Source organism: Equus przewalskii, chromosome 12 (assembly GCF_037783145.1).
Source record: "Equus przewalskii isolate Varuska chromosome 12, EquPr2, whole genome shotgun sequence".
Taxonomy (NCBI): domain Eukaryota; kingdom Metazoa; phylum Chordata; class Mammalia; order Perissodactyla; family Equidae; genus Equus; species Equus przewalskii.
In genome coordinates this window covers 19,821,429-19,838,639 of record NC_091842.1, presented here as the reverse complement: position 1 = coordinate 19,838,639, position 17,211 = coordinate 19,821,429, and the positions used below count along the sequence as shown (strand labels likewise).

The 17,211-nt window shown below is 48.4% G+C and overlaps 1 protein-coding gene across 14 annotated transcripts in view; it reads left to right on the top strand.

The window, feature by feature from the left end:
- The window catches only part of ITGAL (integrin subunit alpha L), a 73,996-nt gene that overhangs the window by 51,896 nt on the left and 4,889 nt on the right, over positions 1-17,211 (top strand). For 8 of the 14 annotated variants that reach the window (XM_070568022.1, XM_070568023.1, XM_070568024.1 and 5 more), the window contains 13 exons: positions 323-520; positions 681-811; positions 1,971-2,131; positions 2,237-2,388; positions 4,481-4,570; positions 7,450-7,503; positions 7,594-7,667; positions 8,022-8,163; positions 10,045-10,155; positions 10,583-10,662; positions 10,773-10,859; positions 12,517-12,592; positions 17,046-17,159. In XM_070568022.1, the coding sequence (XP_070424123.1) occupies positions 323-520; positions 681-811; positions 1,971-2,131; positions 2,237-2,388; positions 4,481-4,570; positions 7,450-7,503; positions 7,594-7,667; positions 8,022-8,163; positions 10,045-10,155; positions 10,583-10,662; positions 10,773-10,859; positions 12,517-12,592; positions 17,046-17,159 (1,470 nt within the window). Of the gene's footprint in view, positions 1-322; positions 521-680; positions 812-1,970; positions 2,132-2,236; positions 2,389-4,480; positions 4,571-7,446; positions 7,504-7,593; positions 7,668-8,021; positions 8,164-10,044; positions 10,156-10,582; positions 10,663-10,772; positions 10,860-12,516; positions 12,593-17,045; positions 17,160-17,211 lie in introns of all 14 variants that reach the window. The other 6 variants (XM_070568018.1, XM_070568019.1, XM_070568017.1 and 3 more) reach the window with 1 other exon arrangement.

Genomic DNA, 17,211 nt, shown 5'->3' with positions numbered 1-17,211 from the left:
CTGTGTGCAAGGTCCCATGCCAAACCTTTATATATATGAGACCTCGTTTGATCCTCACAATCACCTGAGATACCGTGAGCTTTACCTTACAAATGGGAACGCTGCAGCTCAGCAAGTCTGGGTAACTTTCCAAAACCACGAGGCCACACAGATGGCAAGAGGTGGAGCTGGGACTTGAACTCAGGTCAGTCTGAGGCACCATTCCAATTCTGTGAGGGACCACATGTGACATTTCTTTAGCGTTCTTCACTTACACAGTGCCTCACCCTGTGAAAGCTTGCTGAGTGATTGAGGTGGCACCTGTCACCTTGCTTCTTCCCAGCTGGGGTTTGAAGTGGCCTCAGAACTTCAGGGGGATCCTGGCTACCCCCTTGGGCGATTTGGAGCAGCCATCACTGCCCTGACGGACATCAATGGGGATGAGCTGATGGACGTGGCTGTGGGAGCCCCTCTGGAGGAGCAGGGAGCTGTGTACATCTTCAATGGGCGCCATGGCGGGCTGAGCCCTGAGCCAAGTCAGGTGAGGTGCCTTGCCTCCCAATAAAAACCCATTTCCAGGCACCTGGAAGCCTCCAAACCCAGCTTCTCTCCCCAGCCTGACTCTGCCCACCCTCCAGCCTGTCCTCTCCCTAGCTTAGCGTGAATTTTTCTCTTAGCGTGAATTTTTCTCTTGGTCTCAGAGGATAGAAGGAACCCAGGTGTTATCAGGAATTCGATGGTTTGGACGTTCCATCCACGGGGTGAAGGACCTTGGAGAAGATGGGCTGGCAGATGTGGCTGTCGGGGCTGAGGGTCAAGTGATCATGCTGAGGTAAGACGGGGACTCCTGAGTCCCGCCTAATGATAATTTCAGCTCCCATCCTTTGAACAGTTACTGTGTACAAGGCATTGTGCTAAGAACACTTATAGGCGTTAGCTCATTTGGTCTCCCCGACCCCTGTGAGATAGGGTTATACAGGCTCCTGTCTTAGTCCAGGTGAAACAGCTGCTATTCAGTGACAGACTGGGATTTGAACCCAGGCCTGTCTGACACTAAAACCTCCTAGAGAAGCAACCTCACATGAAGGCTTTAGAACCTGGAAACCTGGATTCAAGGGGAAGCTCTCTCATTTACTTCTTGGGTGATTTTAGCCCAGTCACTTAGCTTCCTAGGACCTCAGTTTCCTCATCTTTGAAATGGTGGTGACATTTCCTGCCTTACCCATATCTTAGAGTTTATTGGAAGCATCATGTGACAACATAGAGTGAAGAGATATTTATTGAGCACCTGCTATGTCTTAAACACTGAACCAGGCACTAAGTCTAGAGTGTATGTGTGGGGACAGACATAATAAAAGATTAAACAACTAAAATGGTAATTACAAGATGTGACAAGTGCTGTGAGGGGAGTGAACAGGGTACTGAGAGGGAGTAGCAGGGGAAACCCACTATAGATTGGGAGGCCAAGAAAGGCCTGTCTGAGGAGGTGATATTTGAGCTGGGACTTGAAAGATGAGAAAGAGCCCAGCTTGCAGAAATCTAGGGTAAGAGCTTTCTATGTAGAAAGCCCAGGTTGTGCCAAAGCCATAATAAGGCAGGCAAAGATTTGACGTGGCTGGAACGTGGTCAGCCGAGGGAGAGTGTGCTAGGAGATAAGACTAGAGAGTCTGGCATGGATAGGAAAACATTTGGATTTTATTCTGAATATTGTGTGGCCTCAGTGAAGGGTTCTAAGCATGGAAGGAGCTCAATATGATTTCTCTTTTTAAAAGCCCGCTCTTCTGTGTGGAAAATGGGTCAGAAGGCTACTAGAATAATTGGGGAGCTGCCCTAAGTCATTCTCATTATTATCATCGTTGCAAGGAGACAGTGACATTGAGGTCTGCTTTCGGGAAAGAGCGTCCTCTGGCCTCTGACAGATGGAGCCCCGTGTCTATGTGGTCCTGGCAGTGGAGGCTGAGGGGGAGAGTTGGTTGCGTTCTGCCCTGCAGCTCGCGGCCTGTGGTGGACGTCATCACTCTGCTGTCCTTCTCCCCGGCCGAGATCCCAGTACATGAAGTGGAGTGCTCCCCTTCAGCCAGCAACAAGAAGAAGGAAGGAGTCAACATCACAGTCTGTTTCCAGGTCAAGTCTCTCATCCCCCAGTTCCAAGGTCAGTGCTGTTCTCCTGCTCCCTGGAGCAGCTGCTCGCCCCAAATCCAGGCTGATGATGCCAGGCTCCGCCACCGTGCAACTCCTGCCTTTCCGCTCTGCCCAGGGCTCCTGGTTGCCAACCTCACTTACACTCTGCAGCTGGATGGCCATCGGACCAGAAGCCGGGGATTGTTCCCCGGAGGGAGAGATAAACTCAGTGGGAACACAGCTGTCACCCCGGTCAAGTCCTGCACTGAGTTTTGGTTCCACTTCCCGGTAAGGGAGCCAGTGAGATTGCTCAGGGAAGTGAAGGGGCAGGGGAGCTGACTGCAGTGAGAGGCAGCACCGGCTGCAAGGCTCAGCAATGTCACTGTCCAGCTGCGTCACAAGTCACTTTGATCTCTCCATACTACCGTTTCCTCTACTGTACGCTAGTAGTAATAATACCTTTAGCATATTTTCTTCTAGTCCTTAATCTATCTACAAAAGTGGTTTTAACATGATTACAATTGTAAAGTACTTATTTTTTTTCCTCCTCTTTTCATACATCATATATTAATGCTGCTACCCAGCTTTCATAATTTTTTTTTGAGGAAGATTAGCCCTGAGCTAACATCCACCACCAATCCTCCTCTTTTTGCTGAGGAAGACTGGCGCTGAGCTAACATCCGTGCCCATCTTCCTCTATTTTATCTGTGGGACGCCTGCCACAGCATGGCTTGACAAGCAGTGCATATGTCCATGCCTGGGATCTGAACTGGTGAACCCCGGGGCCGCTGATGAAGAGCACACGAACTTAACCACTATACCACTAGGCCAGCCTATAATTATTTTTAATGGCTATGGAATATTCAATCTCAGTGGTATATCATTATTTGCCAGGTACACATGGTCATTTATTATTAACATCCATCCCAGAAAGATTTTTTTTTTTGAGAAAGATCATCCCTGAGCTCTGCCGCCAATCCTCCTCCTTTTGCCGAGGAAGACTGGCCCTGAGCTAACATCCGTGCCCATCTTCCTCTACTTTATACATGGGACGCCTGCCACAGCATGGCTTGACAAGCGGTGCCATGTCCACACCCGGGATCTGAACCGGCAAACCCAAGGCTGCTGAAGCAGAATGTGCAAACTTAACCGCTGTGCCACTGGGCTGGCCCCAGAAAGATTTTTTTTTTTTAAATGGTAGTTTAAACAATTGCTAAAATACCCAAATTCAGTTTGCTTTTAATAGTCCTGTGCAAAATAGGATTGATATTTACTAAATTATCCTGGTCTCATAAATATTTCATAAGAGACTGAGTATATGATTGGTGTATAAGATTTTCAAGTTTGTTTTATATTCTTTTTTTTTAAAGATTTTATTTTTCCTTTTTCTCCCCAAAGCCCCCCAGCACATAGTTGTGTATTTTTAGTTGTGGGTCCTTCTAGTTGTGGCAAGTGGGACGCCGCCTCAACATGGCCTGATGAGCGGTGCCATGTCCGCACCCAGGATCTAAACCAGTGAAACCCTGGGCCGCCGAAGCGGGAGCACGCAAACCCAACCACTCGGCCACAGGGCTGGCCCCTGTTTTATATTCTTTATTGTGGGAAATTTCAAATACACAAAAGTAGAAAAAATACTTTAATGAACCCCTAAATACTCATCACTCAGTTTCAACAATTATCAACTCACAATTATTTCACTCATACCTCAACTCAGTGCCCCTCTGCCTCTTCGCGCCACCACCTGCCATTACAAGATTTGGAAATTTTAAACATAAATTTGCCAGAGAACAGCCTCTGCGACATGATGGAAAGACTCTAGACTTGGAAGTTGGACGGATTTGGGTTCACTTACTAGTTCTAGTCCTTAGGAAAATTCCATCAACTTTTTAGACCTTATTTTCCTTGTCTTTAATGTGGGGATAATAATGCCTACCTCTTGGGGTTAGTAGAAACTTTAGGTGAATATGATTTGAGTGTCTACAAAGTGCCAGTGTCAGGCACTTGTAATGACATAAAAGACTAGGACCTGTCCATAGTTATTCTAGAATATTCTTTTTTTGTGTAAACTTTGATAATGGCTGCCTAGAGCAGTGTGACAAAAATTCAGGGGCTTCTGTTAGGACTCACTGGGAAGAAGTCCTGTGGTTGATTAGCAATATCTGCCATGGAATGGGGGCTGAGGACTGACACTTGTGCTAAGCAGCAGCCCTGGGCAGATTATGAACATCTGAAACGTAGTAAACATACTTCCAGTACTGGTACGGAAGACAACTAATGACTGGAATTTCATCATTTGTAAAGTATGGACGAAGTGTGCATTTAACTGGAAGTGTGCTAAAGGCTAAACTCATGACATAGGTTGTATTCTTTTCACCCTCAGGTGTGCATTCAGGACCTCATCTCTCCCATCAATGTCTCCCTAAATTTCTCTCTCTGGGAGGAAGAAGGGACACCGAGGGACCAAAGGGCGGTAAGAAGAGATCAGCTGAGGGAATTGATAGGAAGTAGGGGAGAGTAGAAATTCAATTTAGCAAGACTGTATTACATAGGAGGCTTTTGTTTTAAGCAGTAGAAATCAAATATGGCTTACTTAAGCAGGAAAGGAATTTATGCGAGTTTGTATTTAAGAGAAATTTGGAAAAGCAAGGCTGGGAAGAAGGGGAATGAGGGTGGGGGCTCTGAGTGCTCTGAGAGGAGGGAACAATGGATGGCCTCCTCAGGGCACAACCCATTCAGCGAATCTGCTCCAGGTCCCCGCCGTGCAGCAGCTTCAGACCTCATCAGGCTCTTAGCGCTGCTCAAGATGCAAATTCTGGGAGAACACTTCAGAAGGCCGTGGACCACCCCTTATCTGTGGAAGGACAGGGCACCCTGATTAGCCTTCTTGCCCAGGTGTATTCAGTTGAGAGCAGGTAGTTCCTTCAAAGGCAAATTGGGGTGCTATTATTATGTGAAAGAAGAAAACAACATCTACCCTAGTCTACCAGACCACATACTCCCCACCCAGTGCCAAAAGTCTCATTTCCTTTTCCGAAATCCTGGACATTCAGCTGGTAGTTTGACTTCTGTTGGAAAGCAGCAAGGTCTGGTGGAAAGAACCTGGGCCTGGAAGCCCAAAGATGTGTTTTTTTTTTTTTTTTTCTGGCACGAGTATGAGCACATTCTGTCCCTCTCTAGGACTATGTCCCCATCTATAAAATGAGTTCCGACATCGTGAGGCCTCTTCCAGAGCTGGAGCATGCTGACTGCTAAGTGCACTCTTTCTTGTGGCTTTTGGCAGCATGCAATGAGTGTGCACCCCTCCCCCCCCACACATGCTCACGCTCCTGAGATTTGAAGATAATGATGGGATGGTGTGTTTGTGGAAAATTAAAGCCCCTGCCCACTAGATTCTCATCATGCACTTAAGGAAAGTTGATTGAGCACCTGCTTGGGCTAAGCCCTGTTCTGGATACAGGCTCCACTAAGGTAAATAAAACTCAGTCCCTCCCCGTAAGGGGCTCACAGGCTGCTGCTGGAAGTCAAGAGACAGTTACAACATGCTGTGATAAGGCCACAGTAAAGTCAGATACAGGGTGGCAACAGTCTTATGCCACATATTTGGGAGATAAGGAAAGCCTTCCCACAAGAGGTTATTGACAGTCCCCAGGTAGGGAATGGCAGGTGGGCATTCAGAAAGAAGGCATAATGTGAGCACAGGCATAAAGATGCCAGGGGGTTGGTGTGATGGGAGCACAAAGCGAGGGGGAGGTAGAAGAAGAGCACATCCCTTCCCTTTAAGAACATTTCCTGAAAATCCACATGATGCCCACTTACATCTCATTGGTCAGAACTTAGTCACGTGGTCACACCTGACTACAAGAGAGCCAGGGAAATATAGTCTGTCCACGTGACCATGTGACCAGATAAAAAGTGGAGGCTCTATGTTAAAGGGAGCAGGTGAGGAAGGATATACAGTCGGGAGACAACCAGCAGTCTCTACCGTTGGCACTAATTAAATGCCGAACTGGGTGATGTAGGAACTCCAGGTAAAACAGAGACCAGAGGTCACAGTCATCAAAAGAGGCTTCCTGGGGGAAGTGTCATTGGCTCGGGATCTTGCAGAATGAGTAGACTTTGGGTAGGTGGAGACAGGAGAGGCCAGGGGAAGAGCCTGAGAAAAGTTATGGTGTACGTTCAAGGGAAATGGGGAGCTGGGCGTAGCTTTGGCAGGACAGCTGAGCAAGACAGAGGCCCTGGATGGCCATCTGGAACTGGCTGTGGTCCAGTGGGTGATGGGAATCTGTGTAGGAATGTTGAGGATCAGTGGTCAGCAGTCAGCAGAGGCCACCAGGACCCTTGCCCCTCAAGGAAGAGTCTGGAGGATGCTTGGCAGATGGCCTGGAAGCAGAGGAGGCAGGAGTCTTTTTAGAACATACAGCTGATAACCTATAAAATACTTCTGTGACCCCATCACCTCCAGGATAAAGTCCTAACTCCCTAACATGGCCTGCAAGGCCCAGGGAAGTCTAGACCCTGCTTCTCTCTCCTGCCTGTTGTGACACACAGCACTCCAGCCAGTCTGCACATCTTCCTGCTCCTTGTACAGACTCAGTCTCTCTTGCCTTGGGCCTTTTGATAGGCTGTTCTTTCTTCTTCCATCTCCATTCTCCTCACCAGGCCTCCCACTCATCCTTTAGATTTCAGTTCAGATGCCATTCCTTCAGGAAGCTTCCCTGATCCTCAAGTGTGAGACAGGATTCTCTTCTAAATGTTTTAAGTATACCCTGTACATTTCTGGAGGGAACACTTGAAGATTTCCTCAGATTGGGAAGGCAGGCAACGTGTCTGTTTTGTTCTCTAGTGTATACCCAGTACCCAGCATGGGGCCTGGCCCAGAGCAGAAGCTCTGGAAATGTTGAAAAAACTGGCCTTGATCTGATAAGAGATGGAGAGCTTTTCTAAAGGGGAGATGGGGTGGGCAGAGGAGAAGCACAGTGGAAGCTAGTCGCAGGCAGGTGAGTCCAGAGGCAGCGCAGCAAGGCATTTCTGCCAGGGGAGGAGACAGGCTAGGAGGAACTGTGGGAGCTGCTTTGTCAAGGCCCAGATCTTCTGTCCGGGAGAGGGAATAGGCACCCTGAGCCTCAGCCTCCCTCAGGGAGCTGCCACTGCAGGAGGGCTACACAGATGGCCTCGGGCTGAGTCAGGAGGATGGGGCCTGCCCTGGGAAGGCATTGGCTCCTGGGAGTGCAGACCACAGCCAGCCATCTGAGCCCCAAGCCCTGAGCCCCTCTAGCTCTCTTCCACGAGTTCTGCTGCCTCAACTAACCTTTCCTGTCTCCTGGCCCTCCACTCGACGGTGCTCAGCAGGGCAAGGACATACAGCCCATCCTGAGACCCTCCCCACACTCGGAGACCAAGGAGGTAAGAGGGGAAAAGGGGCAGAGAGGTCAGGTTCAGGCCCTCTGGGTCTGGGGGCCTGAGCCTCCTAGTCCTTTCTTCTTGGCCTTTTAGATCCCTTTTGAGAAGAACTGCGGAGAGGACAAGAAATGTGAGGCAAACCTGGGGCTGTCCTTCTCCCCTACAAGGTCTGTAAGGCTTCCAAGCCTCCCAGCCCCTGGGCCCTCCTATTCCACTCTGTGTTTTTCTGAGGTATCTCCTGTGCGCTAGAAAGAGTGCTGGGTGTGGAGTCAGAAGACCCCCGTCTGTGCTCACTAGATGTGTCACCTGGGCCTTGGTTTCCTTCTCTGAGACATGCAACGCCCTTGTGGCACTCCTGTCAGGATTAGATGAGATCACAAAACTTAAAGCCTGTGCACCGGAGCATATTTTTTTGTACTTACTTTTTCTGGCCTACCAGATCACTCAGTTCTGAAATTCCCTGACTCTGATCCTGCTTCCTTCACTTTGGCCTCCACAACTTTTCTCTGATCTTCCCCCAGATCCAAAGTCCTGCGTCTGACCCCCTCTGCCAGCCTCTCTGTAGAGTTGACACTGACCAACTCAGGAGAAGACGCTTACTGGGTCCGGCTCGGCCTGACATTGCCCCGGGGACTGTCCTTCCGCAAAGTGGAGATGCTCAAGGTGAGCGAGGAGGCAGGGCCTGCCCACATGCCACGCTTGACTTTGCAGCTTCTGCTGGACTGTAGAAGACTCAGGCAGCCAAGACAGCCTGAAGACGTGGGCAGCAGCTGGCATGCAGAGGACTTAGGGCCATCTGGGTTTTCAGCCTGATAGCCACTGTTGAGCTATGTGACTTGAGATGCAAAATTCCCTCTCTTTGGGTCTCAGATTCCGCAACCAAAACGTGAGGCTGGGGACACTCGCAGGGTCAGTGAGAGGGTCATGTGAAATAGAGGGTGTGACAGAGGCTTGTGGAGCTGGCGAGTAAGATGTGCACAGGTTTAGTGAGATCGAGCTGTCTCTCTGCTAGTGGTGACCAAAGTGTTTTGAGGGATGGCCTAGGTTGTTTTAAATACAACTTTTATTTTTTAAATTATTACTACAAAAGTAATACACGATCACTACAGAAACTCGGAAATTACAGAGAAGTCTAAAGAAAAGACAATGAGCTCTACTTCTACAACTCAGCAATTACTACGTTTAATATTGTGGTGTTCATCTATACGCATATGAACAATTACATTGTATGTTTACTTATTCTATATTTGTTTTGACCAATTGGCATTTTGCTCTCCACATGGTTGTTTTTCCTACATCTTGTTTTAAAATTTTTTATTGTGCTAAAATATACATAACATAAAATTTACCGGTTTATCATTTTTAAGCATACATTTCAGTGGCGTTAAGTACATTCACAATGTTGTACAACCATCACGACTATCTACTTGCAGTACTTGGAGCTCTCTACTCATTGAGCAATAACTTCCCACTCCCAGCCCTTTGCCCCTGGTAACCTCTAATCTACTTTCTGTCACTATGAATTTGCTCGTTTTAGATATTTCGTGTAAGTGGATTCATACAATATTTGTCCTTTTGTCCCTGTCTTACTTCCCTTAGCACAATGTTTTTGAGGTTTATCCATGTGAAAGCATGTATGAATTTTGTTCCTTTTAAAGGCTGAGTGCTATTCCATTATATGGATCTACCACATTTTGCTTATCTGTTCATCCATTGATGGACGCTTGACTTAATCTTATACAGCAACATCAAATGCTTCCCTCGGGGGCATCAGAACTTGACATCTGGCATCAGACCTGCATTCAAGTTCCTGCCAGATCCTGCTGTCACCCAGTGATGAGACCTTGGAGAAGTCTCTTAACTTCCTTGAGCCTCTTTTTCCTTCTCTAATTCCCTTCCCAAGTTGAGGCTGAAGTCTGACCCTCACAGATTGTGATGGAGATGAATGGCTTCATGCTGCTCAGCCCAGGATCAAGCTCCTTTCCAAAATGGTTGCGGACTGTGGAGATGTAGCAGCATTTTAACGATCTCTGCGTGTTCTCTTCTGTGATTTTCCCGCAATTTACCGAACCATTCCTATCTCTTTGAACTGTTTTATTATTTCCAGTTTTTCATTATTATAAATAATGTTGCAGTGGCCGGCCCTTTGGCTGAGTGGTTAAGTTTGCACACTCTGCTTCGGCGGCCCAGGGTTTTGCTAGTTCAAATCCTGGGTGTGGACATGGCACCGCTCATCAAGCCATGCTGAGGCAGCATCCCACATGCCACAACTAGAAGGACCTGCAACTAAAAATATACAACTACTGGGGCGCTTTGGGGAGAAAAAGGAAAAAATAAAATCTTAAAAAAAAAAATAGTAATGTTGCAATGAACATCTTTGCACTAAACCTCTGTCCATGCCTCTGGTTCTTTGGCCCCACTTCTCTGAGAATGGGCCCTGGCAGGGACAGAGCCCTGCAGTAGGTAGGCCCTGAGGGTTGGTGGCCCCTGGGAACTCTTGGCCTCACCCACTAACAAGCTTGTTCTCTCTCTTCTCCCGGCCAGCCTCACAGCCAGATACCTGTGAGCTGCGAGGAGCTTCCTGAAGAGCCCAAGCTTCTGACCAGGACCCTCTCTTGCAACGTGAGCTCTCCCATCTTTAAAACAGGCAGTTCGGTGAGTGCTTTGAGCCCCTAGAACCAAGCAGCCCAGGGACTGTGAACTCAGGAGCGGAGGGAGCTCCTGGCTCTGGGGAAGTGTGCAGGTGATTGGCCAAGAAGGGCCTTCCCTGCCCACTGTCCCAAAGGGAATGTGGCTAGAGCTGCTTTGAGTCATGTTTGAGAGCCTGGACTTTGGAATCAGACAAACCTGGGGGTGGGTTATTTATTTTGTGAACTTAGACTCATGACTTAACCATTTGGGACCTCAGTATCCTCATCTGTACCTGGGGAGAAAACACCTAGCCCAGTGTTTGAGATGTAGTAAGCACTCAATAAGTGGTCGCTGTTATTATGGCTATTGGACAAGGGGGCTGTGAGGAGCTCAGGCTGCCTCCTGAGGTCCAGGCCCTTTCCTTCTTCATTCTCCTCTCCTTCCCTGCCAGGTTGTTATCCAGGTGATGTTTCATACGCTGATGAACAGCTCCTGGGGGGACTTTGTTGAGCTGCACGCCAATGTGAGCTGGTGAGCAGGCCCCAGGACGGCCCCTGCCAGCATCTCCGCCCTGGCCTCAGACTGTCACACAGTCCTGGCCAAGCCCTTCTAACACTGCCCTCTACCTTACCCAAATGCAGTGAAAATGAAGACTCAGGCCTCCTGGAGGACAACTCAGCCACCACCAGCATCCCAGTCCTATACCCTGTCAACATCCTGACTGAGGAGTAAGTCCTGAGCAGCCGTCCAACCCTCTCTTCCTATTTCAGCCTCTCCACCCAGGGCCCCAGCCTTGCTCCCCAGGGCTCTCCCTCAAAGCCCTCTCCCTTCCCAAGAGTCCCCCAGGGATAATTACAACTGATTCCAGCAGCATTTACTGATGGAAGAAAAAGTACATTGAATGCTGACCTTATGTGAGACTCTGTGCCAGCTGCACTGCACAGCTGATGGCTTTCCCTGGAGCTTTCAACACCTCACAAGGATGCTGTGCCTCTCTCTGTTTTCCTAATGAACAAACTGAGGGTTTTACTAATGAACTCTCCGTTTTACTAATGAACAAACTTGCTCAAATTTGTACTGCTAGGAAGTACTGACACCAGGATCTGAACTTAAGTCTGACCCCAAAACCCCAGCCAAGCTCTTTACTGTTTTCATCTGGGCTAGATTTCCTCCCTTCCTGGGGCCAGCAGTGCTAGAAGAGAAGGGAGGGAAGTTTCCATGAGGGCCTTTGCCCACAGAGAGCTGATGGTCACACAGGAGAGCCCAAACTCATGCACGTAGAATCAGTGAATCTCAGAATGTTGTGGCTGGAAGGACCCATGGGGATCACTAGTTTGATTTTCTTATTTACAGAAAAGGAGATTAAGCCAGAAAAGTGGAGTGGCTTTTTTAAGTAGGCTCAGTGAGATGAGGACAGGGACAGTGTCTGAGCCAGTCTCTAGTGCTTTTGAACACAAGTGCCAAACAGAATGATATTGTCTGGCACAATCAGAGGCACTCACAACTAGAATATACAACTACCTACTGGGGGGGCTTTGAGGAGAAGAAGGACAAAAAAAAGATTGGCAACAGATGTTAACGCAGGTGCCAACTTAAAAAAAAAATAGAATGATATTGTCTGAAGTGTGATATGAGATTAGAGCCAGGAAAGATGATACAGGTCAGAGGAGAGATGGAAGGGGTCACGGAGATGTTGAGGCTTAAACTAGGCTTTAGAGGATGAGGGGGTTCAGGTTAGGGCCAGGAAAGAGGGAGGACATTCTCATCAGAGAGAACAGCATAGGTGAAGGCAGGGAGGCAGCAAACAGTGGGGCAGATCTGGGGAGCAGGGAGTGGGCAGGCTCAGGAGAGGGCAAGTATGTGCCAGGAAGCAGCATGCAGGCAGACTAGGAAGTGGGCAGGTCCAGATATAGGGGGCTTTGGATCTGACCTTTGTGGGCAGCAGGGAGCCATTGATGGATTCTGAGTGGGTGAGCGGCTGAGTTACTGAGTAGTAAAGGGAGGAAGGTCAGTGGAAGGATGGGGTGGGAGAGGGAGCCAGAGGCTGAGCAGCCATCTAAGAGATGAGCAGTGGGGCCCAGAGTACAGTGGAGACTGGTGAGGGGGTACGTAGTGGGCGGACTTGGCTCCAGAGGCATACCGCCTGGTTCCGGTCCTGGTCCTCCATTGCAGGACTTGGATAAGAGGCTGCCGCCTTCCATGAGCCTTAGTTTCCAAAGGGAAATAGCTGGGCATCGTAGGGGTGAAATGAGATCATGCCTGTGCAGTCCCTAGCACAGGGGCTGGCAACTCAGAGGCTGTGCCTGGCCCAGGCCGCCCTGTCCTCCTGGAGACTGGGTTCCTGTCTTCTCCACCTTCTACCTCTGCTCTTCTCTCTCTCCACAGCCAAGAAAACTCCACACTCTATATCAGCTTCACCCCCAAGGGTCCCAAGATCCACCATGTCAAGCACATCTACCAGGTATGAACCTCAATGTGAAAAGATTCTTATGTTCATTTACACATTCATGCAGCCCCATCCTGGGGACCAGGGATGCAGAGACCAACCAGACACAGTCCCATTCTCGAGTCCAGCCCCCCACCTAGTTCATGATCCTTTCCATACAGCCTCACAGCCTCCACTGAAATGCTTCCGGGGTGGCATCCTCACCAACTCCTACCCACCACTGGATAAATTATTTATAGACTCTCCGAACTTGAGAGCCAGAAGGGCTCTGAGAGAGAACCTTGTTTTTCATTCCAACATTTAACGAGCCACTGTTTACTTTGCTAGGTGCTGTGGCAGCAGCAGATAAAACAGGGTCCCTGACCACTCAACTAACCAAGTCCTGTGTCTGGTTCTTTATATACTGAGCCCCCTACAAGTCTCACATCAGCCTGTGAGATCCCTATAGTAGGCACTGTGGTTCCCATTTTACCTATGAGAAATCTGTGGCACAGACAGATTGGGTAACTTGCCCAAGTTACACAGCTAATAAGGGGAAAGGTCAAATTCAATCACTTATTTGAGTACCAAAATCCATGTGTTTAACCTCGAAAAGAATCTGTCACTTCTCATGCCGTACACTCAGTTCTATAATAGCACTCTTCATTATGGGAGCTCAGAAGAGGGAGAATCTAAGGCTTGAGGAGTCTAAGCCTTTCTGAGAGGTCATCTCTGAGCCAAGAGTAGGCATGGACCAGGTCAAGAGCATTGTCATTTTACTGTGGAGGAAACTGAGGCCCCAAAGAGGAAGTGTGTCACTCAAGGCCTCACTGGAGTTGGGGCGGACTGGGAAAGAAACCCAGCAGTAAAGGGACCCCAAGCAGTTTAGGGCCCTTTAGGATAGAGGCTGGAGCCATCTCCTCTTGATACTTCAGTGAGGGAGAGTGGCCTTTGGGAAGGTCAGATGCCCATTTGCATTGAAATAGAATGTTTTGAATGGCCAGTTGAGTTGGCTTCTAATGCTGTTCACTGGGATGGCGCTAGGTTCCCTAGGGAGGTTGGCCAGGCCAGTCCTTTTACAATAGAATAGTGGGAAGGAGTTGAGCAGACATGGATCCAAACTCCAACTCTGCCACTTGTGCTCTGTGTGACCTTGGGCCAGGGACTTACCTGTCCATGCCTTAGTTCCCCCCTGTGACAAATGGGGATTTGGAATAAGAACTTGACAGGTGGTCCTGAGGTTTAAATGGGTTACTTACTCCCTGTAGAGTTCTGGGCACGGTGTCTTGGGAGCTGAAGGTGGTTGTAGGAGCGAGGTGGGTATTGTGTTGTGGCCCTGAGAGTCCCCAACTCCTTTGGAAGCCTCCTTACGTTCATGCCTCCTGCAGCCTGGAACCAGCTCAAACTCTTTGAGCTTCTTCTCTCTCTCTCCCTCCCCCACCCCAGAATAGTCATCAAGGCTAGATGCCTCCATCCATCTCACCACCCTCCGGCATCACAAGCTATGTGTTTGGCTCCCCACTCTCCTCCTCCAAGCAGCCACTCTTGCTAAAGGCCCTAATTGTTTCCATTTTAACTAAACCCAACACGGCATGAGACACTGGTGATCCATCCCTCTTTTGTAAGTCTGCCCTGTTAATCAGGCCCTTTTTGCCATAAGGAAGTTAGCTCTAATCACTGAGGTTTACTGTAAGCTAAACAGGCATGGACATCCAGTGAGAGCTGGACAGCTGGGCTACAGGCTCTCCTTCCTCATTGTCTCCTGCTCCCCTGGCTGGTTAGGAGCTTAGGCTTTTTGAAGCCCTGCCATTTAAAGCTGTGGGGCCTTAGGCAGTTTACTTACCCTCTCTGAGCCTCAGTTTTTCAATCTGTAAAATGATGAAGGAGATGACAATAGCACCTACCTTATGGGGTTGTTATGAGGAGCAAATGAGAAAATGCATGTTAAGTGCTTAGCATAGTGCTTGACACATAGGATATCAGTCAACATTGGCTGTTTTTATCATTATTATTATTATCACCATGATCCAATGAAGGTGATAGAGCCTAGTGGTTCCAGTCTCTGGAGTCACAGCCTAGATTAAAATGCCAGCTCTACTTCTTGATAGCTTCAGACAAATTAGCTAATCGCCCTCCCTGAGCCTCAGTTCTCTCATCTGTAAAATGGGGATGTCAGTCCTACCCACTATATCAGAATGTTGAACGAGCTAAATGAGATCATGCATTTAGTGAGCATCAGAGGAGACCCAGCCCACGGCGTGTTCAGTAAGTGGTGATAGTTATTAGCTACCTGTTCCAGCCCTGTGTCTTGTGCTCTGTCGCCATCACCATTCCCTCACAGCAGGTTCGTGGCTCTGGGCTTGCGCTACTGCTTGCTCTGATTCTGTTAGTTTCCACCAGCTGTGTCTCACTTCCCACAGTGTGCATGTACCCCTTCCAACCGACAACTCCAGACTGTCCCTCCTGCTCCTCCAGTGAACCTGTCCCTGCAAGTTGGGACTCATCTCCACTGGGATGTCTTTACAGCATCTTTTTTTTTTTTTTTTTGTCCTCTAACAGCTTTATTGAGCTATAGCTCGCACCATGCAACTTACCCACTTAAAGTGTACAATTTCAGTGGTTTTTAGTGCCTTCACAAAGTTGTGCAACCATCACCCTAATCTAATTTTAGAACATTTTCGTTACTCCAAAAAGAAACCCTGTACCCATTTGCAGTCACTCCCCACTTCCTTCTCCCCCAGCTCCTGACAACAACTACTTTGATCTCTCTCTGCAGATTTGCCTATTTTGAACAGTACATATGAGAGAAATCATAAAATATGTGTTTTTTTGTGACTGGCGTCTTTCACTTAGCACAGTGTTTTCAAGGTTCATTCATGCTGTAGCATGTGCCAGTATTTCATTCATTTTTATTGCCAAATAATATTCAGTTGTAAGATAGGCCACATTTGATTTATCCATTCATCAATCAATGGACATTTGTGTCGTTTCCACTCTTTGGCTATTATGGATAATTCTGCTTGAACATTCCTGTTCGAGTTTTTGTGTGGACGTATGTTTTATTTCTCTTGGGCATGTAAGTAGGAGTACAATTGCTCCTCTTGAAGCTTTGGTCTCAACATGTTCTAAACTAAATTGATCATCTTCCCCTAAGCCAGCATCTCCTCTGACTTGCTTAGAATAGTTTAAAAGTACCTTTTCCTCAAACAAAACTTCCAAGTCTGGGCGAATTTTTCCCTCCTCCGTGCCTGGTCCCACTGCCTCCTCACATTCTGCTGTCTGCACCCTCTTCTCTCTTTTGTCCCTGCCACTGCTCAGACTCAGTTCCTCATCTTCTTGCAATGGGACTGTTGTCTCACGCCCCCAGCATGGGCCTTGACCCGCCCTTCCCAGCTTCCTTCCATTTCCTGCCTGCAGTCGATGAAGCCCCCTGGAGCCAGCCCCTCCTCAGCTGCCTTCCATGGCTCCTCATTGCCTTCTCAGTAGTCCCCTGACTTCTTGCCCGCAGGCCTTCCAGGTTCCACAGCCTCACCTCTAGTCTCCTTCCCAGACTTATCTCCTCTCCCCTCCCCGTCACCCTGCCGTCTGGCCACATCACACCTGCTGTCCTGACTCCCTCATTTTCTCTTTCTGGATGGCTTCGCCCCGTCTTCATCTGTTAAAGTCCCGTCTGTCTTTTACAGTTAAGTTGAAATGCTGCCTCTGACATAAGGCCTTTTTAATTTTTTTTAACTGATATTTTAAAAGTGTCCACAAGTGTTTGTGGAATGCGAGAAGCCCTCACACTGGATATTTATCTCCCTGCTTGACCTCCCTGAGACTTTCACTCGTGCTAATCCTGTGTCACTTTCTTATACATTTCTGCGTCTTCCAGCACTAGCACAGATAGCTCTTTTGTATAAAAAGTATTCAAGAAATGTTTCTTAAATTAATTCAATGCACTTGCCAAAATTGGGTCTTTCCCAACCTACGTTATGCATATAATTTCTGCATCTATCCTTGTTAAATGTCATTCATTCTCACACTCATTCAAAAAACTACTTTTCTTGAGGCTTGTTATATGCTGTTCCGTGTCAAGCAGTAGGGAATTGCAGGTGAAATAAACCATAGTTCCTGTGCTCCTGCAGCTCTCACGGTCTAGTGGAGAGACAGACACGGCAGATACTTTGCCATCCTGCTAGGGAGGTAGAGTGCTGTGGGAACACACGATGGGGAAGCTGCTCTATCCTTGGGGAGTCAGCCAAGCCTTCAGAGATGATATCTGAGCAGTACCTTGCAGGATGGGTGAGGGTTTGCCATGTGGAGAAAGCAGAGAAATGTACATAACCCACACTGTAAGGCTTTGAGGACAGGGCCCGGGTGTGGTTGATCAGTGCCCACTGCCTAACAAAGAGTGGGCTCTTGGGCCTCGGCTAGTGAAGATTGGATCTGGGGTGCAGTTGGAGTGGCTGGCATTCCAGGCTCTGCAGCCCCTTTTCCTCTGTACCAGGTGAAGATTCAGCCTTCTGTCCATGACCACAATGTGCCCACCCTGGAGGCTTTGATTGGGGTACCATGGCCTCACAGCAAGGGGCCCATCATGCACAAGTGGAGAGTGGAGATGGTGAGTGCTGCACACCTGGGTGAGCTCATAAAGGGTATAGGTGTGTGAGAAG